General features: G+C 39.0%; 1 protein-coding gene across 5 annotated transcripts in view; it reads left to right on the top strand.

Moving 5' to 3' along the window:
- CCDC149 (coiled-coil domain containing 149) overlaps positions 1-27422 on the top strand; it is a 52074-nt gene that overhangs the window by 15628 nt on the left and 9024 nt on the right. For 3 of the 5 annotated variants that reach the window (XM_054065883.1, XM_054065882.1, XM_054065887.1), the window contains 8 exons: positions 7640-7747; positions 13241-13357; positions 14746-14918; positions 16412-16484; positions 17803-17887; positions 19241-19385; positions 25647-25723; positions 27057-27089. In XM_054065883.1, the coding sequence (XP_053921858.1) occupies positions 7640-7747; positions 13241-13357; positions 14746-14918; positions 16412-16484; positions 17803-17887; positions 19241-19385; positions 25647-25723; positions 27057-27089 (811 nt within the window). The remainder of the gene's footprint in view (positions 1-7639; positions 7748-13240; positions 13358-14745; positions 14919-16411; positions 16485-17802; positions 17888-19240; positions 19386-25646; positions 25724-27056; positions 27090-27422) is intronic. The other 2 variants (XM_054065886.1, XM_054065884.1) reach the window with 1 other exon arrangement.

The raw sequence follows: 27422 nt of genomic DNA, 5'->3' as shown, positions 1-27422 counted from the left end.
AAGTCCTTGTTTGTATTTAAAAATATTTTTAAACTGTAAAGGTATGTTGTAAGTTACTCCCTCTTTCCCCTTGCCAAATTACTTTTCCAGGCAGTATCTAAAGGCAGAAAGTCCTTTTTTTTTTTAATTCTTTTTTTTTTAATGTCGGATAAGATTTATGTGCAAGAGAATTGAGAACTATATTAAAGACTGTGTTACTATCCATCATTTTTAAAGTAGTCTGAAGAAAAATAACGCTCTGTGTGTGCAGCTAGATTTGCAAAATTGTTAAAGGAGCCAAATTCAAGTGTGGTGCATAAAACGCCAGGAATGACTATTTGGAGTTACTTCCCCCCTCACCTTCCCTTTTTCTTGAGTCATTGGTCAGTAACAAGCAAAGATCTGTTGCTGTCTGACAGGTATTCACTGGCTTATGTTAATAAATATTTATGGGTATTTTTGTCAGTAGTTTCAAATGTTCACCTGTAGCTAAAAGTAAGGCTGTCTTCCGCCTTCTATCCCAAAAATGTTCTTGCAAATTTTAACAAACTTTAAGTGGAATAGGGTGAGATCTGTGATCCCACTCCATTTAATCTTTCTCTCTCTGGTCTGTTTGATTTATTGTGCTTTTATTCCCCTATGTAATAAAAGTAAGCCCTTCTCACTGGTCACTCTTACATCAATCTATTTCTCCTTTGTTCAACGTTCTGTTGGGATCGTTGGCTATGGTTGCTCTTGCTTTTGGTCAGAAATAAAAGACAAGTGGGAAAAATTTCTTTTGTCTAGTATTGCAGTGGGGATTTGGACTGTGCTCAAATCATACTTCACTGAGAGGGTGGTTGGTCACTGGAACAGGCTCCCTAGGGAAGTGGTCTCTTCACCAAGTCTGTCAGAGTTCAAGGAGCATCTGAACAATGCTTTTAGTCATAGGGTTTAGTTTTAGGCAGTCCTGGAAGGAGTAGAGAGTTGGACTCTGGTCCTCATGGGTCCTTTCCAACTTAACATATTCGGTGATACGTGCAAACTTCCCATGACAGACAGATATAACACAAATAGCTTGTTGTGCTGCAGAAGCTCAAGAATACCTGCTGGTAACTGAGAGGTGAACAGACCTCTGGGAAGATTGTGTGATAGCTCGTATTTAATCAGAGACTTGAATGAAGCACTATTTGTTATTTAGAATTACTAATAGTGGCATTGAGAGAGGGTAGAAGACACGATTTCCACTGCTGCGGATTGTTGGAGAGGAAAGACAAGATGAGGCAGCAGAAAGGTACAGACCTCTGCGGCTTTCCCTCCAGTAACCCACGGCTAGGAAGTCTCTGTTCATCAGTACTTTGGAGTTAGCTTTGAATAGTTTGAGTGAAAGGAGTAAAGTCTCTGACAGTTACATGAGTCTTTTTAAGGCTTTAGTAGAAGCAAAAGAAACTGTTGAAGAAATTGAGTCTAGGGAAGATGATTTTGGCTAATTTTCAGAGTGCTATCCTGTGTTGCACAAGTAAATGATATGAGTTTTATTGTCTGCTGAAGTGACTTGTCTTGAATTTCTAAGTGAATTCTGTGTTTGTTCTATGAATATAGAAAAAAATTGCCAAGTGAAAAAATGAATTGCCTTTTTCCTTGCATAGATTTCTCCACTTTCCTCAAAGACTACATGCGTACAGGCTCACGAAGCCAGTCCTCCATTGTTAGTTTTATCATCTTTCAAACATATGGTATGTTTTCTTATGTATGCCAAAGAAATGATATCAAGTCCAGGTGTTGTTCAACATATACTCTTGGCTGGCTCTCTTTAAGCCCAGTAGAGCACTTTTGAAAATCAAATATTTGAAGAGTTATAGCAGTCAGGAGAAGTGCCTGGTGACTGGAAGAAGGATAACATTATGCTGTTTTTAAAAAAGGTAGAAAAGATGACCTTGGAAACTACCGACCCATCAGCCTAACCTCTGTGCCTGGGCAGATCATGGAACAGATCCTCCTAGAAGCTATGCTAAAGCACATGGAGGAGAGGGGGGTGATTAAAGGCAGCCAGCATAGCTTCACCAGGGGCAAGTCCTGTCTGACCAACTTAGTGGCTTTCTGTTACGGGGTAACCACAACAGTGGACACAGGAAAAGCAATGTATGTGATCTGCCTGGACTTCTGTAAAGCCTTTGACATAGTCCCCCACAACATTCTTCTCCAACCAATAAGACATTGGTTGGATGGTTGCATTCAGAGAGTAGTGGTCAATGGTCAATGTCCAGATAGGGAACCGTGACAAGTGGTGTCCCTCAAGGATCTGTACTGGGCCCAGTGCTGTTTAATATCTTCATCAATGATAGAGACAGCAAGATTGAATGCACCCTCAGCAAGTTTGCAGATGACACCAAGCTGAGTGGTGCAGTTTCCACACCAGAAGAACGGAACGTCATCCAGAGGTACCTGGACAAGGTGGAGAAGTTGGCCTGTGTGAACCTTATGATGTTCAACAAGGCCAAGTAGAAGGTGATACACCTGGGTCAAGGCAATCTGTGGTTTCAATACAGGTTGGGGGATAATGTGATTGAGAGCAGCCCTGCAGAGAGGGACTTGGGGGTGCTGGTTGATGAGAAGCTCCACATGCGCCAGCAATGTGTGCTCGTAGCCCAGAAGGCCAACCATATCCTGGGCTGCATCAAAAGAAGCGTGGCCAGCAGGTCGAGGAAGGTGATTCTGCCCCTCTGCTCCGCTCTTGTGAGACCTCACGTGGAGTATTGTGTCCAGTTCTGGAATCCTCAACATAAGAAAGACATGGAACTGTTGGAACAGTCCAGAGGAGTGACACAAAGATGATCAATGGGCTGGAGCCTCTCTCTGTGAGGACATGCTGAGTTGGGGTTTTTCAGCCTGGAGAAGAGAAGGCTCTGAGGAGACTTTATAGCAGCCTTCCAATACCTGAGGGGGGCTACGAGAAAGCTGTGGAGGGGCTCTTTACAGGGGCATGTAATGATAGGACTAAAGGGAATGAGTATAAATTGGAGAGGGGGAAGATTTAGACTAGATATTAGGAAGAAATTCGTTACAGTGAGGGTGGTGAGTCACTGGAACGGGTTGCCCAGGGAAGTTGTGGATGCCCCATCCCTGGAAGTGTTCAAGGCTGGGTTGGATGAAGCCTTGAGCAGCTGAGTCTAGGGAGAAGTGTCCCTGCCCATGGCAGGGAGTTCAGAACTGGATGATATTTAAGGTCCTTTGCAATCCAACCCATTCTATGATTCTATGATTTCTCCTTCTATCTGCATTTAATTAAGAGCTTTAATGTGGTCTTGCCAAAACCTTTAAAACTGGGGAAAATCTAAATTAGATGTTGTATGGAACTTCTAAGCCAGGGAAACAAACTGCTGGAGACTACTTCTGTGGCATAGCGTAGTTGCTTTAGTTCAACAGAAGTATAATAGAAGCCTTGCATTAAAGGAGCAAGTCTGTACTGAGCTCATTGTAATGCTCTTAGTGTGCTTGAACGAGGCTCTTTTATTTTGGTGTCTAAAATTCTTCATTTAAAGTTTCTTCCAGAATCCCTGTCTCAAGTGTAAAGGTTTTGTCACGTTAAGTCGTTTATAAGACTGACAAATAAAATTTAGCATAGAATGCAATCCCAGAGAAATGGTTTTAAAGGAAATAAATCTGAGCAGGAAGATTTAGTATAGGCAGGGTAATGCCTTTCCTGCAGTTACTGGGAGCCAGGTTTTGACTACAGACTGCTGGAATCCTGTTGTCGTGGCTGTAAACACTGATTAGTGAGATTGAGTTCTTCCCAGGTGTTGAAATTACATGTGCTATTGCAGTGTTATGAGTTGTTCAAATTCCTCATAAAAACGGACTTTATAAATTGAAGTGTTTCAGAGAGGTTTGTACAAATCATGTTTCTTTTAACTAACTCAGCCTGCTGGTTGGGTGGCCTTTATTGAAAATCAGCTTTCTTCCAAAAAAATAATAAATTGCATCTGAGCTGTAACTGAAGATACTTCAGTTTAGATACAATTTCCTGCAGCGTTCTTTGTTTTCTTTCTTTTAAACAGCCATTAAGAAGTACTTCTCCAAACCATTGGCTGGATATGTTCTGAAGCTCCTTAATCCATTCGGTATCTGAATGACTGTTACACATTTATTTAAACTGTAGGAAAAAAAATGGTTCTACCAAGGAACTTTTGCATTCCTGGAGTGGTTGTTGTCTTGAAAATAAAATTAGAGGCAGCTTAATTGTTGCCATACAATTGGCTATTTATGTTTTTTTTTCTATTATACTCTTTTCCCAAATTATTTGCAGTCTTCAGACTTATAATTAGTTTAAAAAAATGCCTTAGTCTCTTCTGAACTTGTGGAAAACCTGCCTTACTTTTTTCTGAACCAATGATCTTAAGAGCACCAGAAGTATAGAAGCTGTAGCAGTGAATCAGACTTGTTGTATCAAGCTTCAGAAGTTATTTTTTCTGTTCAAAAGTTTGAAGCTATTGCTATTTTAGACCAATTGGAGTTTGCGGTCAGCTTCTTCATATAGTAGCATACAAAAGCTCCAACTGGATATAGTTTAATAATCTAATGCTGCAAATGGTCAGGTGTGTGCATAGTTATGTTCATGTTAATAGTTCTCTTAAATGTACAACAGAACACGTGGAAATAGCAGTTGTTAGTAAACAAGGGGGAAGATCTCAGGGATGGTTATTAGACGGATAGCACATGAGTTTTGAAGATGAAACTTAGAAAAACACACTATGAGACATCAAGTGGTAGTGAGAACGACTAGGGAGAAGAGCAGGATTGAAAAAGAGAGAGATCAAAATAGAGAGATTGAGGAGTTGAAAGAGGAGCGTAACAAGTAGGGAAAATGTAAAACCTAAAACACCAAGACAGAATTAGTAATGGTCAGTTGATGCATTGGTCTCCAGCCCAGGGAGTATGTATAAGTATGCTTAGAAACATTTATTCATGTGGCTTTACCATATCATGCTTAGAAGATCTTAAAATTCTTCTAAAATTTATTTTTATACCATTCAGATTTATGGCAATAGATGACGCACCATAGCCTGTCTGTAGGCTATGTCTTTAAAGGCTACATGTTAGCCACTATGACTGAGGGTATTGGTTGACAGCCAGCTGAACATAAACCAGCAGTGTGCCCAGGTGGCCAAGAAGGCCAGTGGCATCCTGGCTTGTATTAGAAATGGTGTGACCAGCAGAACTGGGAAGTAATCCTTCCCCTGTGCTCAGCACTGGTGAGGCTGCATCTTGAATACTGTGTTCAGTTCTGGGCCCTTCGCCAGAAGAAAGACGTTTAGGCACTGGAGTAGTTTAGGCAGAGAGTAATGAAGCTGGTGAAGGGGCTGGAGAACAAGTCTCTTGAGAGGCTAGGGGAACTGCAGTTGTTTAACCTGGAGAAGAGGAGCCTAAGGGGAGACCTTATCACTCCCCACGACTGCTTGAAAGGAGGTTATAGTGAGGTGGATGTTGGTCTCTTCTCCAAGTAACAAATGATAGGATGAGAGGAAATGGCTTCAAGTTGCCAGGGGAGGTTTAGATTGGATATCAGGAAAAATTTCTTTACTGAAAGAGTAGCCAAGCACGGGAACAGGCTTTGCAGGGAGATGGTTGAGTTACCATCACTGTAGTTATATAAGACACACGCAGATGTGGTGCTTAGGGACACAGTTTACTGGTGGCTTGGCACTGCTAGGTTAAGGATTGGACGCGATGATCTTAAAGGTCTTTTCCAGCCTGAACAATTCTGTGATAATAACTCTCTTAGAAAAAATGGGAAATGGTATTAATAGGCTTTTCCTGTGCTGAGTCAATGTTTGTGTATTCATGAGATACTGTTAGGGGAAAAAGATAATAAATTTTTCTGTAGCATTTGCTCATTTTCAGGTATCCTAGACAGCAAATGAGATTGCATTATTTTTTGGTTAGCCATCAAATTGATGGAATTCAATTACAGATTTATAGACCAGACTGCTCACCTTGCTGAATTACTAGTATAATGTGAATTATAACTTTTGACCAGGAATATTTGGGGTGGAATGGAGTGTTTGTTTTTAATCTCTAGCTTTGACCTAGGTTTATCTATAAGTCTGTGTACTAACTAACAACACAAGTCTGTCATGTTTGAAGTTTTGTGCTACTAGATATCCATGGTAGAGCTCTGTATAGAATCATAGAATCATAGAATCATAGAATCACTAGTTTGGAAAAGACCACTAGAATCATCGAGACAAACCATTCCTATCTGCCACTAAACCATGTCCGTGAGCACCTTATCTACCCATCTACCGCCTCTGCTGGTGCCCCGTGACCCTTTCTGTGAAAATTGTTTTCTGATGCCCAGCCTGAACCTGCCCTGGCGGAGCTTGAGGCCATTCCCACTTGTCCTGTCCCCTGTCAATTGGGAGAAGAGGCCAGCTCCCTCCTCTCTACAACCTCCTTTCAGGTAGTTGTAGAGAGCAATAAGGTCTCCCCTCAGCTTCCACTTCTCAAGGCTAAGCAACCCCAGTTCCCTCAGCTGCTCCTAGTAAGACTTGTTCTCCAGCCCCTTCACCAGCTTCGTTGCTCTTCTCTGGACACGCTCGAGAGACTCAACATCCTTCTTGTAGCAAGAGGCCCAGAAGTGAACACAGTATTCGAGGTGCAGTCTCACCAGTGCTGAGTACAGGGGCAGAATAACCTCCCTGACTTGCCGGCCACCTGGGCACACTGCTGGATCATGTTCAGTCGCTGTCAATCAACACCCCCAGGTCCTTCTCCTCTGGGCAGCTTTTTAGCCACTCTTCCCCTAGTCTGTAGCGCTGCATAGGATTATTGTGCCCCAAGTGCAGGACCCGGCATTTGGCCTTGTTAAACCTCATGCCATTAGTCTCAGCCCATCAGTCTGGCCTGTTCAGATCCCTTTGAAGAGCCTCCCTACTCTCCAGCAGATTGACACTTCCACCCAGCTTAGTGTCATCCGCAAACTTGCTAAGGGTGCATTTGATCCTGTCATCCAGGTCATTGATAAAGACATTGAACAGGGCTGGACCCAGCACTGAGCCCTGGAGGACACCACTTGTGACTGGCCTCCAGCTGGAGTTAACTCCATTGACCACCACGCTTTGGGCCCGGCGATCCAACCAGTTTTCTGCCCAGGACATTGTGCGTCTGTCCAGATCAGAGGCAGACAGTTCCGAAAGCAGAATGCTGTGAGAAACTGTGTCAATAGAGGCATGGAGTCTGTCTGGCAACCTCTTTGCTGCCTAGGAACCTGCTTTAAACACTATTAGGGAATATAATTATATCATAATTATTTTGCAGCTTTACCTTTTGTCTAATTATATGCAAACGTAAAACTATTATTTTGGCAACTTTGTATAAATATTGTCAAAGGACTCTGCGTTTTGCTTTTCCCACCAGCCAAGATATCAGAACTTGTGTAGGTGTTTGGTGTTTGTGTGCTGTTCTAGGAATTTGTATGCACACAAATTTTATTTCCTACTATTAAAGAGAAACCCTGGTAACTTTTGTTGTTATCTCCCTAGTGAAGGATGAAGTCTGGGTACTGACAATAAAAGTAAAGATTGTTGGCAGATAAGGATTAAGTCTAGGGTTTCTTTTCAATCACCACTTACCCTTCTCTCCATAGGCACTAACTTTTGATTGTTATTTGCTCCCTTTCTAGGCAAATCTAGCTCAACTACTGAGTGAGGCTCAAGATCGAAATAAACATCTTGGAGAAGAGATTACAGAGCTTCAGCAGAGACTCGGAGAAGTACAAGGGGACAATAAGGTATTATAAACTTCTGTTAAAAGTAAATAACATAGAATGTATAAACTGGACTGAAATTTTGCATTTACTTATTGGGAAAACAAATAAAACAAAGGGTTACAGAACCTCTAGAATATTCAGATTACAGTAAATGCTCAAAACAGTAGAGCAAAAGAAGCTTATAAAGGATACCTGTAAATGCAGCTTATTATATATTTAGTATGTTGCTTTTGATCTGTTATCCTTAACTATGTATTTTGCACCTAGCCTTGCTTTAGTGATCTCAGACTACTTCTTTCTGTGTTTGTTTTTTTTTTAATATATACTGTATTAGTGATATTTCCTCTTACAAATGTGTATGGATAAGCATTTCTTCTTAATGATGCGATAATTTTCAATTTTTTTTTCAGTGAGGATGCAAAATTTAGTAGATGGTAAAACCAGGGGAGGCATAATTTTTCCCTGGTGAAATGTGGAGCAGTTGATCAGAAATATATATAGTGAGCTTTGTATTAAGCTCTCATCCTACTACCCTTACATAACCAATTTATTTTATTGCTAAATTTAGCAAGTTGCATGGAACATTGCTCAAAATCTGCCATTTGGTATTAATCAAACTCCTGTTGTCTCTGTTAATTGAAATATTTAAACTCAAGCCAAAAGTTTGTAACATTCACAGCTGGAGCTGTATGCAAAAGTATGTGCAGAGATCAAACTAGTGAGAGGTCGAATTTGAGAGTTGAGATGGTTAACGAAGTCAAAAATGAAACAAGTCGTGAATGCTGACTTCCCTCCCTCAACTACAGTTTTAAAGTTACAGGATTTAAAACATGCAGATAAAATTGAGGTGGCTTTTAGTTGTTCAGGTGTTTTTTTCCTTTCCACTTAAGTTCATTTAATTGAATTTATTTTATTCTAAACTTAAGTATATTGTGGTAATGTAGTTTTATTCATTGTTTATCACAAAGAATTTCCTTGAAGATGTGCAGGTAACTGGGAAAGGGTCAAGTGTATTTTTAGTATGCATAGCATTCAGTGTAACTTGCTCAAGTCTTCAAATGCCAGTTTCCCCAGAGTTTCTTTGGATTTGCATGTTATTGTTTGAACTATACTACAGTGTGGAAGGCAGTGCCTTGCAGTTTTTGAGTACCAATTTAATGCCATGCAGCCTTTCCCAAGCCAATCCTGAACAGATAACAAGGGTCTGTTAGTACAAACAGAACATAAAAGTAGTACAGCTACAAACATGTTTAACTAACAAGATTATGTTCCTGTTCTAATTCATTATAACAATATGATCTTGGTAACAGAACCTATTTCTTTGTTTCTGAACTGGCTTTATTTAGATTTGCCTTTGTGGGTTAACTTGGTACTAGCTGGTCATCTTTGTAATATCTGGATTCCCAGCGTGAATTTTAATTCATAATCCTGATAAAGAATGGAAAAATACAGAGAGAGTTATTATGCTCACTGTGCCCCTCTCCAAAAGGTGCAAAATAGTGCAATCACTAAATAAAGAGCGTGAGGAAAGAACTGCATCAGACAGGGATTAATTTAGACTAGGATTTTCATTTTTGGAACGCATTCTTCACTTTCCCAGTAAATGAGAAATTTACTGTTTAAGAAAATTTGAATATTAATTTGAATAATAAGAAAAATTGCTGTTTTTTGAAGTGCCTAAAGAGGCATTGCTGTCTCTGAGGGATTTAGCACTCCTCCTGTGTCAGTTTTTGCTCCCTTCTAGCTTTTTTGATAGAATTCTAGACTTGTTCCTGAAACCATTCTGTTCTGCTCATTGCTTCTCCTGTACTGGTAGCTGCGTTACATCAGGCTCCAGAGTCCAGATAATGCATGGGATATACAAAACCAAAGAACTGTAATAATTTGCTTGTTCTTACATTTTTTTCCCGTGCATTCTTCTCTTTGCTTTTTCCAAAGTGAGGGGGGGCATCCTGCCCAGCTGGTCTATGTCAACCTTACTTCTGGCGAGAGATGAACAAACAGCTGCTTTTGCAGCAAGTGAAGCTGCTTATGGATAAACAATTCTGCCTGTGTCTGAGCAAGGGTGACTCATGCAGGCTTTGTCACTGAGTGGCAAGTGCTTTGTAGGACTAAAAAAGGAAAAAAACCTCTTTAAATATCACACATTAGCTCTATTGATAAAGAACTGTTTTGATAGCTTGACTTGGTTTTGCCTGCTTTAGTGTTTGCTACTAGCAGGATACAGACAGTTGGATTAGCGAGACCTTAAACTGGTGTCACTTTATTTGTTAAAATCATGTTAAGTACGTCATCAGTTAGGCAGTAACAAATTACTTGCATTTGATTTAACTGGACTATTTTTTTCCTTTAATTTCAGCTAGAATTCTGTTCGCATAAATAATAAAACTTCTTCAGGCAGTCTCTGGAAGGATTTATTGCTGCAGTTTCAGAAATACAGCAATAGCTAGACTGCAGCGCTTCACCAACAGATATCTAAGACTATTTATTTTTATGATTGATCACAATCTCTTATCAGCTCTGGCACATGAAAACTATTCTATGTTTATGATAGTTATTTGTAAATCTTTTTCCTTCCTAACATTCTGGCAGCAATGCTTGGAGAACAATTACTGAACCTTAGAGGAGGATAGTTAAGAAATATAATTCTGTCTTGTAAATGGGTGAAAATGGAAAGGATAAAAGAAACTAGAGGCTTCTGGAAGACTAGATGACTCAGTTGCCTTCACTTCAATTCCCGCCCACACAAAGGAATGGTTTTGTAAGCTGTCGTTAGGGCAGTGCTAAGTGAGAGGAAGGTGCATGGAAAACAGTGGCTGCAGTATTACTAACAGTTTGTTATTATAAGGCAGGCAATCATTCATGCAGCAACAGTGTGAAATGTTAAATGTGGTGCATATGGTTTGGCAGAACTGACACTTAAGGTAGCAAATTTGCATAGTTTTGGTTCCCTTTTTAAGATGTTGTGGGCAACATGGTGAAGACAATTGCTGTCAGTGACTGTGGCTAAACATCATGGTTTCTGCCTTCCATGAAAAATTTACGGGTTGTGCTTGTTTCCCTTTTCCTTCTGCATGGTTTGTCAATAATCGGGAATGTATAACTTTGCAGGCATTGTCTGTGAATTCCTGGCTTGCACAGCAGCTATTGCAGTGAAGCCTGTCGGGGCATTATGAGGCTGCTACAGAGTTGCCACTTTATAAGTAATTATTTTAGCTGACAATGATTAAGAAAAAGTTGTGGTATTAAAAATAAAGACTACGTGCAGCAGTGGATTGTTTTGGTTAACGGTATATGGGCTCTTGTCAAACAGGAGCTGTCTTTGGTAAGATGCCTTCAATTTAAATCCGCTCTGCTGTGGATGCTGTTCACAGAATCCTGAGGGTAACATTAACCTAGCTGACAAATAAAGTTGATCCTCAATGATTTCTAAATGACAGAAATAGAAGTACAACAGTCAGAGGGCAGGTGTGTAAAGTTTATAACAAAGCACTAATATATGAAATAAACCCCTTAACCCTCTGGCATAACACTTCTTGTCTCTTAGGGTCACAGCGTTCGCAGGAAAGGATTTTATAGCAGGTGGTGCTGCCTCATGAGATATTCGCAATGCGGAATTAAAGGACTTGGCCTGTTCTGCCCTGTCAACTCTCTGATTGGCCAACTGTCTGGAAGAAGCACTTTGTCATTTTATGGATTGTTATTTTAGTTTATTTTATATATGTTTATAATCCTGCTTTTACTGGTCAAATTTGGATTTCTGAAGCATCCTTTTTGTACGACTTCATACTTTTTTTACACCTCAATATTGGTAGTAAATAAAAAGTTCTCCTTTTATTGGCAGACTGTTTGACCTTGCAAGTCATAATTGCTTGCATTTATAATTGCATCTTATGCCTCACACCCTCCCAGGCTGGAGAAGGGTTGATCATAGTGCATGAGTCACTGCTCTGATCCAGTTCCCAGCCTGATGCTGAGCGTTACACAGAAGGTTTGCTCTGCTGCAGGCGTTGGAAGTATTGGTAAAGTGTGATTCCCCTTCCCATTTCCAGTTTTTCTGAATAAGACTGAGTGCTCAAAATGTTCTTATATTTGTTTCTTACTCCCTTTCTCACTAGTGAGAGATTCTAGAAATTAAATTAATCTCACTGAATTAAATCACTTTATCATACCTTTTGTCCATCAGCCTTTTAGCATTTAAAAAGACCAGTCTCATAGCTGTGAAGCCATTCCAGGATTTGCTAGTTGCCTTTTTGACTTATTTGTTTTGATAAAGAGATTAACAGGAATTATATCTCCTAGGATCTGTTCAGCCTTACTAACTGTGCAGTGGTTTGTACTTTTGAAGACAGGGAAATATAGTTTGGCAAAACCAGTTTATTTTGGGGGGCACAGTGTCCCCTGAACAAGTGAACCGCTTATCAGAACAAGTTGTAACTCCAGTGCCTTGCACTGAACAGAAGCTGAAATAAGTAGTGAGGACGATTTTGGTAGTCTGCATCAGCAAGATTTTAATTGGCACATTGCAGCTATGGTGACTGGCATCCCATAAATAACAAAGATAGATTTTAATGTAGAATCTTCTACTTCAGAAGATTGATTTTTTTTTTTCTAACTCTGCAATATAATGATGTATATTAATTTCTTGGTGCAGTCAAAGATACAGGGAAAGTCAGGCTGGTTATTGTGGTAGGTTTTTTTAGTTTTTGTGGAGCTCCTACAATGAAGCCATGGGGAGGCAACACTATTGCCTGGTTGTATTCGGTATAAAGCATTGTAAATGCTGAATGCCTTATAGAATGTTATTTTATCCTACATGATTCTTGAAAGGTATTTGCTTTTTGCTTTGGATATTGAATATAACTGTATTATTTCAATTCAGATGGTTTTCAGCAATCACAAAGCTGATGAGTTCATTTGTTGTTTGAGCATTTTGGCCAAATCTTTTTCTTGTCCAAATTTTTTTGTTTTTATCGTGAATTAACTTTTGTGAGTAGATGAACAAAATAATGCAAGCACGTGTTAGCAGCTCTTAATGCAAATTCTGCACTGATGTAGCACAAGTGATATCAGTAAAGTGAAACTGGGCAAGCCACTTAGTGCCTTTTTATTCTTAACTTGAAAGAATTCTTTGCTGCAGAGAATTTTAAGATTTACATGTGAAAATGGCTTTCTGAGAATTTTCTAGTTTTAGTCTGATTGGAATCAGTTTCTGTTACTGCTAAAAACCGTTGACTGCGTCTGTGTTTACTTTGTCTTCTGTAGTTTGTTCTGGTGACTATTGTTGCATGATGTGATTCAGCTCTAGTTGATGCTTTGAGTGTTCGACTGAGACTTTTCACTGAGAACAGGATTGAGCTCTCAGCTCAGAAAATTCCCTGTGGTTTAAATAATACCAGCTGTTTGGCCTGGAAGAGATGAAATCTATGACAGCTTTACTCTTTCTAATGCAGATGTACTCTGATGCTACAGCTTGTGTTCTCTTGCTTACCGAATCTGGTTTTGTAATCACAGCTCCTTCGAATGACAATTGCAAAGCAAAGACTTGGAGATGATGAAGTTGGGGCTCGACACTTTGCAGCACATGAACGGGAGGACCTTGTACAACAATTGGAGAAGGCTCGAGAACAAGTAATAACTAAATGGACACATACTGCCATGTTTTACAGAGCTAGTGCAGTAGCAAGTAAATGACTGCTTCTGTTATGTTTGGAGAGCTGGTAGCTTATTAACATTGCAAATAGTGGTGAAGGTGTTGGAATTTTTACTGAAATAGTTCTTACTGAGCACTAACTTAAACCTGCATATGTGGTTAAAGTAGTTTTCTGATCTTAGGAATTCCTTCTCTAGAATTATTGATTTCCCTCTTTTTATAACGTGCAGCAACAACTTGTGACAGTAAAATACTGTCAATGAATGTCAATGACTCCTTAGTGAAAGCTGTTACAAGTATTCCACACAGCTGATGTTTCTCCTGAAGATATTCTTTGAATCAAATTTTCTCTGGAAGTAGTGTTAGTCTCTTCTCTGACCCAACTCTTAGTTATTTCTTCCTTTCTTTTGAAACATTCTTGCGCCACACCTCTTTTCCCTACCTCAAGTCTGTACTAGCACTATGTGCCGTGCAGCATCCAATTAACCAGACTCTTCCCCTAATACTGATTCCTAGGTTTCCGGACTGTTATGGGGGTTTGTGTTCTCTTTTGTTCCCACACTCATTCCTACCAGTGTCAATTCCACCCCAAAAGACTCATTCTATGATCCAGGAGAGTATTTCTTGTTTTCCAGTCTTCCCTCAAGTGCAGTGCTACTTTATCTTACCAGAACTCTTGACTGCACTTGGCCTTCTTCCAATGTGACGCTCTCTGGTATCTCTGTTCCCAAGCCTGTACTCTCTTGGTTCATCACCTGGCCTCTTTTCCCATGGTCTTCTGTTGTCCTTCTTGGCTTAACAGTGTTTTTTGAGGAGCCAGTGGAGACTTCTCAACTTACTGCAGACTTTTCTCACAGTCTTTGTTTGCTGTCCTTGGAAGTTTGAAGCTCCTTGTTTTCTGCTTTTCTCAGTTCTTCTTCCTATTTGGTGGAATTTGATTGCCGGAAGTCCCATAGTTAGTATAAATTCCCTCTTATGGACTTTTTCTTCATTCTTCAGATTAGCCAGATTCTTATTTAGTTGAGCTCATTCCTGGAGTCCCAGAAATTATATGCTAAAACCAATTTAATATGCTTGTAGCAGAATTATAGTATGGATTAAGGTTTTGGTTGCTGTAACATTTTAGTTGTTTTCTAAAAATTTTGTAAAACAAGTCTTAACTGCTAAAGTTATTTAACTTCAAGTTAAGGAAATAATACCAAAATACAGCAGAAGTACCTGGGGGTTATGAGCTTTGGAAAGATTTTTGACTGTCCAAAATCAGTCCTGTTCAGACATGCAGTGCTTGTTGCTGTTTTCAGTTTGGGTGCTAAATAATCTTTTATTTAAACTTAAAAATAGTCATACAACTCTCTTTTCTTCTTAGATTGAGACTCTAAGATATGATCTTCAGGCTACACTGGATGAGTTACAGGATGTGAAAGAGGAGCGCTCTTTTTACCAAGATAAGTCAGACAGACTAAACCAAGAACTTAATCATGTCTTAGGAGGGCATGAAAACCGTATCATTGATGTAGATGCTCTGTGTATGGAGAACAGGTGAGTGCATTGCAAACCTTACTGTTTCCTTAAGAATGAGCATTGTATTACTTTAATGGGAGCCTCAGGAAGTCCATCGCAACAAAACTTTAAATTTAAAGTACATCCAAGAATAAAAGTTAAGAGATTTTGGTAATTTGTTTTGTCTGTTTTGTTTGTACTAAGCTGACCATCAAATAACATTGGGAAAGTTAGTCTGCAGGAAATTACCAATGTTGTATTGGGTTATGGAGATGACAATGTTATACCCAAACAGGGCTAAACAAGGAAAAGGAAGAGAACTACAGACCTTTTTATTCCTATCACTGTATGGCACCAAAAGGAAGAATATTAAAAATCAGTGTTTTCAGAAACTCATATGAGCTGTAGTGGGCTAATCTTGGATTGGGAACAGGGACTTGGAGTACCACTGAGCTAACAGTTTCGGACATAGTTCTCACCATGGGGAGAGGCTGTCAACATGAAGTGATTTGCCAACAGAATTTGCTGGTGAAATCACCCATGTAGATATTCTTGCCATTTCCTTGGGAAGAAAAAAACCAAAAAAGTGTTTTATAGTCTCTACTAAGGATAACAGAGAGGACTCACTGACAGAGCCATAGCAGGTACCTCCCTTAATGTCAACAACTACCTCAAAGTGAAATAGATGTTGTAAGACACTTTCCATTTACCGAGACTTACACTTCAGGTCAAAAAGTTTAATACCAAAGGCATTACTTCCTGCCAGCAACTCCAAGGTTTTTTCCTGTTTTGCATGGTCTGCAGAGTTCTCTATCAATTTAAGCCCCTTGCTCCCCTGACAGTGATACAATTTTTTCTCTAAAATAGTTAAATTGTCACAAAACCTAATACAGCTGAAGTCACACTTCATGAAAGAGGATATTTTATAAACCCTTTATACATGAAAAATATGTTTTCCTATGTGGAAATCACTGTCTAATCCAAGTGCATAAACTTTATTAGGAAGAACTGTACTGTTTCAGTGAACTGTATACCATTTTTTAACTGTACTGTTAAATTTTTGACTTTGTGATTGTTAATAGTAAGTGCCGTATGAGTGATGAATATTGCAATTGCAGAAGTTCTGCATAGTTGAGTCTTGTGTTTACATATACACAAATCTTCGTGCGTCCATCTCACAAACCTTTAAGTACAAAGAACATGAGCAAATGCTTCCTGACTATTTCCTCTAGACAGAAATATATCCTTTTAGCTTCACTCCTCAAAAACCTGAGGACTGATATAAAATGTCTGTGCAACATGCTTGAGAAATCTAACAGAAGGACAGCTTCCTTTTCTGATGCAATTTGTTTCCCTTCTTAAAGTTTTATGGGGTCAAGAGCAGTAAGATGTTGTTATTTTATCCCTCACAAAACTGCAGAAGGAAAGTAACTCTCAGTAGTTCAAAGAAAGGACTTCACAAATAGTAAAGAGGAATGCTTGAGGCAGTACTTGAAGGTAACATGAAGTAAAGCATTACTTTTCTTTTTCAGGTATCTTCAGGAGAGATTAAAACAACTTCAAGAGGAAGTCAACCTTCTGAAGTCTAATATTACAAAATATAAGGTAAGATCCTCTCAGTGTGTCATCCAAACTGTGCTTTGTTGTTCAAGGAGGTTATTGTTCATGCTCATGTTCATATGCGTTTAAAGAACAAAATCGTGTCTTCAAAAAAAAATTCACCATTAACATTCTAGCAATGTTAGTGTGTATGTGTACTAGATGCTTAGTCTTCCTTGTAGGCTTCTTAGCTGATGTAGTACAAAGGGATACCCATTAAGAGTATTTTGAAATATGAATTAAATACCTTTTTCTAAGTTCTGTGGAGGAACCCTCCTTTTGCTGAGAGTAATGCTCAGCCTTCCAGCCCACTGGTAGGTGAGAAGCAGTGGGTCAGGCAGCATGTGCTGCCTGGGACTGTGTTGCCGTCACAAACAGGTCTTATCTTTTTGTTCCCTAATGGCCACACTGTTTCTTCATGTGAATTAATGACTTTGTTCTACCATTCCTGGGTTAAGATATATGCTGTTTTGCACAAAACTTTTAGGACTGAATCCTGAGGGCAAAATATTCCTGCTCTTCCCTGAATTCAAGCACTCTCATTTTCTTCTGCAAGTGATTTTGGGGTTTGGGAGGAAAGGGCTGCTTGTCAGGGAAGGAGAAGGGCTGTCTTAGGACTGTCAATAGGACTTCCTAACCATTTAGGTCACTATGAAGCAGTCGCAGTACTAATTGCTTCTTGTGCATGAGCAAAGCTTCTTAAACTACCAATTTCACTTTAGCATCTGTTCACACTTGTGACTTGGGTCTTTCAGAGTGTGAGTTAGTTTATCAGTGAGATCTGAGCATCTTGGTGGGCTGGTGAGTTTCACAGAACTGCAGTTGTTTTGGAAGAGCTGGGCTTGCGTAGCCGCATTGTTCTGCTGCTAATTCTGGAAAGCCAGTATTTGCTCCAAAAAGGGCTTCTAGAAAGTCTGATAGAGGAGTTTGGGCTTTCTCTTTGAAGCCTATCCAAAGAAATGCTGGAGAAAGTCTGATTCTGTTCCCAACTGATATTCTCTACAGGATACTGTAGTACCTTCAGTGGCACGCAGCAGATTATTAAAAAATAGGCAAGTTTTAAATATGAATTGGGGGAATTGGGTGGGAAAGACTACAATATAATGGTTGTAATGAGACAGAGTGAGTCTTCATAACATTGCAAGACTCTTGGCTGGAGAATAATACTCGGAGAGTCACAGCCCCACAGGTTACTCTGGATGTAAGTTCCAGGCCCTGCAGAGTTGTTCTGAGACCAAAATCCAAGGTTCCAGATTCTTTGCTCCTAATGAAAGGATTTGTTGGCTACTGTTTTTTCTAAATAAGTTATTTGTTGTTTCCTTAGAATGCACTGGAGAGAAGAAAAAATTTAAAGACTCATAGCAGATCCAGTAGCAGTGCTCTGACTGGAGTCCTGTCTGCAAAGCAAGGTATTATATAAATGCAGCATGGTGTTGCATATATCACTGAATTCCTTCCATCTTACCTCTTAATTTCAGTAACCCTTTCCTCACCAACCAAAATCTTTCTTCTCTTTCCTGTTTATGATGATGTACTAATTTTTGTCCTTTCCTCAATTGTCTTGACAGTGTAAGACTTACCTCTTCAGTACTTCTCCTGTTGCTACTTTTGCCAGTCATTCACTTCCCTGTCAATTTTATCTTTTTGTTGTTTTTTGAGGGTTTTTTTTACATCTCTAAACCCCTCTGCAGCTTTGACCCTGACAAATCACTTTATTCATCTCTATGCTCTGCTAACAATGGCAATCACACTTAATATTCCAATGAGAAATAAGCTGGGTGGTAGAAGAGAGGCCCTAGTCAGATGTTTTGCAAGAAATCATATTGTTCCACGCTTCTCCATGGGATTGTAAAGTAATCTCTTGTTTTCCCCTTGAAACAAAAAATCAGGACTAGGAAAGAAAGGAGAAGAGAAAATTCTTCCAACAAAACAGTATACGTGGCACCCTACTGCTTAGGCGTTGAAGTATTCCATACGCATGCAAGTGATCAGTATTATTTGTCGTGATAGGTTGAAACTCACTTTTCTGTTTCTGATTTCTCTTCTGTCCTCTTCTCCATGTACTTGCGTACATACATTTATGTGTGTGCGTAAATATATATGTTTACATATTATATACATATATCAATATATAAAATATAAATATTGAATATGTATAAATATATTAAAAATAAATACTATATATACATATATGAATGTATGTATAAATATATAAAAGAGGCAGAGCCAGATTCTAGTTGCAGTTGTTAATGATGCTAGTTAACTTCCTGATGTGGTTGAGAGGTATGGGCTCTAAGCTGCAGAGGAAAAGTTCTTGGGGAACTGTATTTTCACATTAGTCTTAAATTACATGAAGGATATAATAATTCTGAAAAGTAACATAAAATCTTCCTTGTAGACATATTTTAATATAAGTGGGAGAGAAATGACCAATTTTTACCTATCTGTAGGTCTGTAGAAGAATGCGTTTATTTCCTTCTGAACATAAAGAGTTTTCCAAGAGCAGGATTAAGTGAGCATAAGATAGGTCCGCATGCACTTGTTCTGACCATTGCTTTGGAATAATGATGAGCTTAGAAAGCTACCATCTTTATGTTGGCTAGAGATTATATTTCTGGTCTTTTTGGCTTTGCTTGTTAATTGAAGGAAAAAAAAATGTGTTCATTTAAGTAATGAGAGTAGTTCTTCAATGCTAAGTAAATGTTTGTGTCACATCTCTGAGCGTAAGAAGCCAAAACTCATTTGTGTTTTTAACATTATAGTCCAAGAGTTGTTGTCGGAGGATCATGGATGTAGCCTACCAGCCACACCACAGTCCATTTCAGACCTCAAATCACTGGCCACTGCATTGTTGGAAACTATCCATGAAAAAAACATGGTCATACAACACCAAAGGCAAACTAACAAGTAGGTAGCATGACTTGTAAGTAAAATAGAACTTACTAAGCTATGGAAAAGCCATAGTTTTGGAGGAGTTCCAGGGAAATGGGAAGGAAGGTCTATTTTCACAGAAAATTGATTGTCATTGTTAACTGCTGGGCTTTTAAGATCAGGTACGCATTTAGAGAAAAATTATATTTTCAAAGTAAAGTCAGGTTGACAGAGACCTGTCTGCCTCTCCTAGGCAAGGATGTGTTTGCTGCTTGGGTTTAAGGCAAACCATGATAACACAAAGGGGACTTATAGCAAGTCGTCTGTAGGGAGAGCAAGGATAAGCTGCCAAGAGGAAGAACACCCCTGAACTGGAGGAGAAGAGGTGTGACAATTGGGGAATTTGCTACTGAACACTGGTAGGAATAGTAAATGTTGCACCTCAGAAAGAGTCTGAAAAGATTTAGTGTAACATTTGTCACAGACTAGCAGGCTGTGTGTCATACAAATGATAGCTATGATAGCTGTTGCTCCTATAGTTACTTTGCCAAAAGTTATAGGAGATGAACACAGTTGGATTGCTACTATAGGACTGTTTAAAAAATCTTAACTGAACTTTCAAGGAGAATTTGTTTACTCTTAGCTGTTCTACTGATCAGTAGAATTTTGTGTCTTGCACAGCTTCTGTCATGGCAGAATATAATAATTTTTGACATATTTCTGAAATTCTGATATTATTGTCCTTATACAGTGTATGAAAATCAGAGCTAGGAAGTGTTCCTTGATTCTGTGCTCAATTTCCCCTTCCCCTTGTATTTTAAGACTGAGTCACTGCTGGTAATCAGAGGTTATTCAGGCTTCTCAAAAGCACATCAGGACCAGATGCCAGAAACAGACAGACATTTTTCATGAAAGGAAGGAGTAGTACTAAAGTAAACAGTATTGCACTAGAATAGATGATTCATTTTGAAAACTGTAACTGATACTAGGCAGACTCCATTGCATAATTCTCAGTGATGTGGCAACAGAAGTGGAGGAGCAGTTTATAGCCCTCTTAATACTCTTGAGAAAGCAAATGCCTAATAAGCTAAAGAGAGACTAAAGCTGTGAAAATGTAGCCCAGATCTAACTGATGGCGGCACTGTCAATTCATGGCTGTGTGTCATGTAATGCCAGAGGATTTCCTGCACTGAGCGGTGCTAATGAAGGGCTAACACCTGCTTACCGCCTTCTTACTGCTAATATAACACCAAAGGGGAAGTATCTAGAGAATAATTTTTGTTATCCCAGCTATAACCAGTCTTTGCCTTTTACATCCTGATGCTGTACCATTACCTAGTGTTCTAGTTTGCACACTCTTGCCTATATCTATAGCAAACTTCTTTCTTATTTTTGTATCTCTCTTTGATCACATGCAGTCTCTCATATCTCTCAAATGTATCACTGCGATGATGGCTTTACTTTCTGATACCACTGTCTCTGCTTTCAACTACTGAGTATGCATTTTCTCGAGATAAGCCTTCACAAGGTGATAGCAATTCTTTTATCTGCGTGCCCAGCGGGTCATACATAGCCATGGGAGTAGAGATTGGACGTGTGCACAAACTAATATTCTGTGCCAAATCGAAGATCAGATCTTAGAGGGAGGTGACAGTCCACATCTCTCCCAGGTCAGGAGCTTGCTCAGAGCTGTGGTGTTGTATTCACCTCAGGAAGCTTCGGGGGAAAAAAAAATGAAGACAAATCCTGAGCAAGTTATGTGAAGAGCCTCAGCAACACTCCTACGTGGTGTGCTCATTCTTTTTGTCACCTTTGTCTTTATTTGAATTAAAGAAGCGCTTGAGGAGCAAGGAGGAATGGGAACTACTTTGAGTAGAAACACCTAAGACACAAAAGGGTTCAAGTGAAAAAGGGAGATGCGGGTAGGAGATTAGAGGAAAACATCCTTTATTTGAGGTGCATTAGCTGGTTGCTGGAGGCATTTATTTGCCATGTAAAAGGTTAAGAGTAAAGATTGCTGACTTCTGAAAATGGGAAAGAAACTGCCCACCTGTCAGAGAAAGTTACGGGTGAGAATGAGGTCAGTGCACAAGTAAAACGGACAGGTCTGTTAACTGGTACTGGTAGAGGATGCTTTCTTTTGTTGAAGACATTTCTCCATTCAAAGTAGGAAGTTGACAAGGATGTGGGGCTAGACAGAATTGTAATGACAAAAGGTTTTACCTGAATCAGAAGGTAGAAGTCTTCTCCTTCACCCCACTGCCCTGTTTGCCTGGCTTTCCCAGCACAAGGAGCATGTTTGGAGGACACAGTTACTCTTTCAGATTCTTGTGTAAAAAAGGTGAGATTCTATTGGGTGAAGAACGTTAGATTTTGGGGTCATTGTTTCACTGAGGGAAGAGGTTCTGCTTTTGATATTTGACAGATGATTGACCTATTAGCGATTCTATTGTGAGTAAATTAGACCTTTCATACCGTATCAGCTTATTTTCCTCCAAAATGTTAACCTACTCTAAAGTCAAAACCTCTTTTGTTGCTTTCAGATTGAGATACTGCTATGTAAGTTTACAGTATCACAATGGTAGATTTACTTTCTGACTAATTAAAGCAAAAACAAGAGAGTGGATTTTTTTAGGTAGATTAAAATTTGGATATGCTGTTGAAGTTGACTTTCTGCTGTTAAACTGTTACTAAAAACATCCGTTGCACTTGCTGTTGGAACAGGCACACTGTTATTATTGTTGCCGCTTTTCTAAATATGTGGCATGATAAAAGGAGCTGTGGGAGTATGTGCCTAGGAGTGTGTAGGCTAAATCCAGCCTCTATTTTTTTAGCCCCACTTCTAAGAAAAAAAGTTGTTTGGGGAAGAAAACAAGTCATTTTCCCCAGGTGATTGGTAGCTACTACAGCTAAGTTTAAGTAATGTCCTGGGTTTTTCCTCACAAGCACATTAGCTTAATTTGAAAAAGCAGTTGTAAACTAATTCTGTATGCAGTAATGTGTTGCAAGATTAAATAGTTACATAAATGCAAAAATAAACAGTCTTAACCCTGTGGTGTAACCCAGGGGGATAAAAATCTTCTTTTCTTCTGCCAGCCGTAAACCGTTTATTAGATATTCCTTTTATTGCAATTTGTTACTGAAATTGCCAGCACCCATGCAAGCCAGATCAGTGTAGAACTTGCTTTGCTACGTAAACATTTTGCACTAATTTTAATATTTATAACTCAGGCAAGTTTGGTCATGACCAAAATTACAGGAAGGATGTCAGTCTGTAACTGAGTAACCGTTTCCATGTGATGTATAGAACTTAATATGTGACCATGAGAGGTTCTTGGGTGATTGCATCTGTAGGGGAGGCTGTGCTCCCTGTAGCAAGACCTAAATTGAAAGTGAGGTGAATGCAGCTCAGATGTCGTAAATCACCACAGCTCCCTTCAGATTATGGCCATGTATGTTGGGAAGCATGGGAGAGCCAGAAGGGAGCTTTTAAATTCAGGGTTGAAGGGGGCATATGTGGTTATGTGAACAAAATATTTCTGTAAAACCTTGGCCTGGAGAGAGGTTTAGACAAACTCCCTTATTATTAGACACATGGCCAGAGGACAACGGAAATAGCTGTCGGCACCTTTGTCCATTGCATGATCCTTCTATTTTAGTCAAAGGATGACTAGACATGAAAAAACAGATTAGGGAATTTGATGCTACCAACCCATGCAGCCCCTTTAAAAATACCTGCTGTTCCACACCACCACAGTTCAGTCTTCCCACTGCACATACAGAGGTGAAAAATAATCTGGAGGTCACAGGGGAAAGGAACAAACAGGATAAACCACACTGTGTTCAGCATTGCCTACACATCCATTTTTCATAAAATTGTTTCTGTAAGAACTCGCAGCTTTATGTAGGATTCATTTCTTCCATACCTGTCTTCAAATAATGGGGTTTGGAGCAAACTAGAATCATACTTGTCACTGAATGTATTTTGCTCTCTTCTTGAATGAAAGGAGTGGTGTTAAGTATTGTCCTCTCTTTTTGCCAACCATTGTTCAGAGCTGCCGAATGATCCTTCTGTGTGAGAACCTGCAACAAAGGTTAAAAAAAATAGCTTACAGCTCAGTGCTTCTTGTGAGGATCCAGTAGGAATTATCAAGATATATTTGCTTCTGAAACCTTTAGAAATAGTGTGGTACAGCTGATAAATCAATTATAAAGTTTAAGAGAAGCAAGAGGAATGTGGCTTTGGTGTTATAAAAAGAGCAGTAGCACTGCTTGGTGCAGACTTGGTGCAGAGGTTTGAGTTCCCTTCTGTGATACAGCTAGCTGACAGGGAGGGCAGGATCTTTTCCTCCTTTTCTGCCTTGGTGAACTACTTATGAAAATAATAAGCATTTCTTTTTCTGACAGTGCTAAACTTGTGACGCATTTGTGATGACAATCATTAACCAAATCAACGTTTTATTGGCTCTCTGGCTGAGCTAACATGACTCAGAAGTAGTTTTGCATCATCTCTGTCTTTTCCCTGCCCCTCTAAGCCAGGGAAAATCCGCATCGTTTGACTGACCCTTGGTGGAGCCTTAGGCAGAAATAGGAGTGGGTTCCTTCTGGGCAAGGTAGAGCTTCTTGAAAGTTGCTCTGTGCCTTTCTCTGTCACCTGTTGCTTTGTACTGCAGAGCCCAGTTGCTGGATGTCGGGCTGCACATTGGTATAAGAAAATAGTTAAGGTGAATCTCTCATACCAGGTGGAAGCATTCTGAAAGTAAAATCTAGACCTGAACAATGTTGATTGTAATTGGAGAAGACACCATCATAGCCTTGGTAACCTATTTGATTACTGAGCTTCAATGGGGAAATAAGCATAACTGCTCCCAAATGTCTTCTCTCCTCTGCTTGTAAATGTGATAGACTGTTTGATTTTTAGTTGATATACACCCCTGTACCTCTCAGTGCTTTCTTTGATATTTATTATAAGCTTTCTCTTTTTCTTTTACATTCTCTCTCATCTTGTTTTTTTTTTTGTAATCTTTAAAATACATACAAGCTTTTATTGTCTCATTGCATAGCCCTCACAATAGAGATTTTAAAAATACTTAGTCCTCGTTAATCAATTTTTCTAGCCTCTTTGATATTTGCTGGGTTTGGTTTTCTTCACATCCTTCCCTGATTCTGCCATGTTGTCAGTAATGACATTCCCAGTATACTCAAATGTCTGCAGCATAAAAACCTTGCTGGAGAGCACGCAGTGCAGGATTACACAGCTCTGGTGAGCTTGGGAAGATACTATTGCCTTGCTGCGTTGTGATATGCTGCTTCTCAGCATTCAGTTCAAATTTAACTGACTTATCTTGTTGCTGTAATTTGATGAGTAAAACTTGCTGTCCATTATCTCTGCTGTCATGTTTAGAATTGCTGCCTCGTCTAGGTTTCTCACTCTATTGAGTATTGTTTGATATTTATTTAAAGACTTCTGACTCTAGGAGACTTGCTGTGCCTGTGAGAGAAACACTTTCAAAAATTCATTGGGAAAAAGAGCTTTCTTTGCAAGATAGAAATCTCACATTTGATCTGGGGAGAGAATTAAGACTAAATATCAAATCCCGCACGAGAGCTAAGTGCAGATAGTATTTGTGTAGGAATTGGGTACAAAAGAAGAGAAGAGCCAAGAAATACAGTGAAAACTAGGAGTGGGTGATAAAGGCACTAAAGAGCTTGAAGCATTTTAGTAAAGTAGAAAAGTGTTTGGCACTAAAAGACTAGATGTGGCAGAAAAGCTGTTCCTTGCCATTTTAAACAATCTTAGCGATAGAGAAACCTCTGTGAGTTATAGACTAGGCCAAAATTGTGTCTTAGAACTTCAGAATCAATCCATATGTTGTCCTGAGTTTGCCATAGTTTTACCTTCAGACTTTAGTTGTAGAGAAAGTAAAAGAGACAGGGAAGAGATATTTGCAGGCAAGGAAACAGAAATATTGTGAGTTGCTATTCTTTGTATTTACTGAAGGTTATAGGTTGAATGTCCAGTACATCCTAGATTTCTGGGTTTTTTTAAAACAAACCCCGTACCTATGGCATAAATTAGACAGCTATATTTAATTTTCTCTAAACTCTGGGGAAGGTTGTCCATTGCCATTAGTGAAAAAAGATGCCTGCATGCAAGTTTACTGCACTAGTTAAGTGAAAAGTTAGAAATTCAACTGTAGTCATGTAAGCAATTGAGCTTTGGTTACCATAGCATAACAAGTAATCTCAGCTCAGCTGCCTATCCCTGTTTTTTGTTTTTGTTTTCTTTTTCCAAAGAATTCTAGGTAATCGAGTGGCAGAACTGGAAAAGAAATTAAGAACTTTGGAAATTGCTGGCTTGTGGAGTCTTCCAGGTTAGTAAAAATTCAAGAGAACAGCTTGCATTATTTAGTTTTCAAGGATATATTTGTATTTTAAAAAAAGCTTGGCTGTAATTTTTTAATGACAGGGATTTTCCAAATGTGCTATTCAGCACATTTGCAGAATTAGAAATCTCTAATAAATGTTAAGTTGAAACCAAAAATCACTAGACTCTTTAAACTCTGGGTCAAATATGTATAGTGAAAAAAAAAAGTTTTAAATACTGGAGATAATCAAATAGTCTGCATAGTCTGCAGGCAAAAAAATGGAACTATTTTATTTTAACAGTTGTATAAAATGATACAGAGGATATTGGCTATTACATTTTCCAACAAATTTTATTTATTAATTTTGTACTTTCTGTAACTTCCATGGATTTTATTGCTGTATTTTTAGTATTCTTCTGTAGAACCATAAACTCTGAAAAATTGGAAATGTAAATGATCTTAAATTTTCTAGTCCATGTCTCCAGAACAGGCTTATTCCCTGTAGCATCTTAAGTATTATATTTGGTTTTGAATTACTAAAGTAATGGGAGATTAATCTGCTTCTTAGTAGACCTCACTGTTAAGAAAATGTGCAATATTTAATTTACATTTACTTTTTCTTCTTTTCTTCCCATTACACCTAATTGTGTCTTCTTTAACTACTGTAAATTATGCTACTCCGTTGTTGCTGTTTGCATCATTAGGCTTTGTTGTTTACAGCTTCCTATCAGTGCTACTCGGGGTGGGAGGTAGTGTGGTTTAGGTTTCTGGATCTTTGACTCTGTTTTTTCCACCTAACCTTTCCATCTAGAACAAAGCATTTGACAAAGCTGAAGAGCCCTTGTGACAAACATATGCTGTTCAACCATTTGGTCTGATGTGTTATTTCCACTTCAGCTTGCCCACTGTAGGCATTCTCAAATCACCTTTCTGGAGGTGACTTTCCTATTGATGCTCTCCAGAACTGAAGCTCCCAAATTTATTTCCATGGATTACTCTTCAGTTAGTCACCTAGTGCATTTGTCGCTCCCCACATTCTCCAAAAGATGCAGGTGAAATATATGCCTAAAACCGTGCTTATGTGGTTTTGTGCGTTAATACAAATGTGTATCATAAACTCATCAGTTTAAGGTATTGTAGGTTTTTTTTTTTCCAAAGACAGCGTTCCATGAAATTCAGACAGTAATAACTGCAGTGTTTCTAATCTTTGCAAAATGTATTAAAAAATGGAACAGTGGGAACTTCTTGTGCCGTTGTTAGTTTGTGTTAGGTAAGATATCAAATTAATGTTTATACAATAATAATTGTCTCTTTCCTTCCTTTCTTTTGCTGCCTGAAGGCCTGAGCTACAATGTCTCAGTGGGATTTGGGAGTAGGTTCTGCTTGACGTATATTTTTAGTAACCGATTTTAGCAGTACGTTAAATATTGTCACCGCATGTAAATAAATGGAAATGTTATTTGAACTTTTTTATATCTGACAGATTAAGATGTTCAGTCAAGTGAGTTAGATGGAGAAATAGAGACTTCTCTACTGTTCCTTTAAATTGAAGAATATCATAAGAAAGGGTGGTCTTAAATATTTGTAAAGGAACTTAACACTGTATTGAGAGTTCTCTTGAGCACCAAGGTTTGTTGATTTGCTGCTTGCCTGCTAAATCAAGAGTGCACTTTTGTTTCCTAGTGCACTGTAGTCCCAAGGTGGT

Source organism: Cuculus canorus, chromosome 4 (assembly GCF_017976375.1).
Source record: "Cuculus canorus isolate bCucCan1 chromosome 4, bCucCan1.pri, whole genome shotgun sequence".
Taxonomy (NCBI): domain Eukaryota; kingdom Metazoa; phylum Chordata; class Aves; order Cuculiformes; family Cuculidae; genus Cuculus; species Cuculus canorus.
The sequence above is the reverse complement of the archived record's forward strand: the minus strand, read 5'-3'. Positions and strand labels throughout refer to the sequence as shown.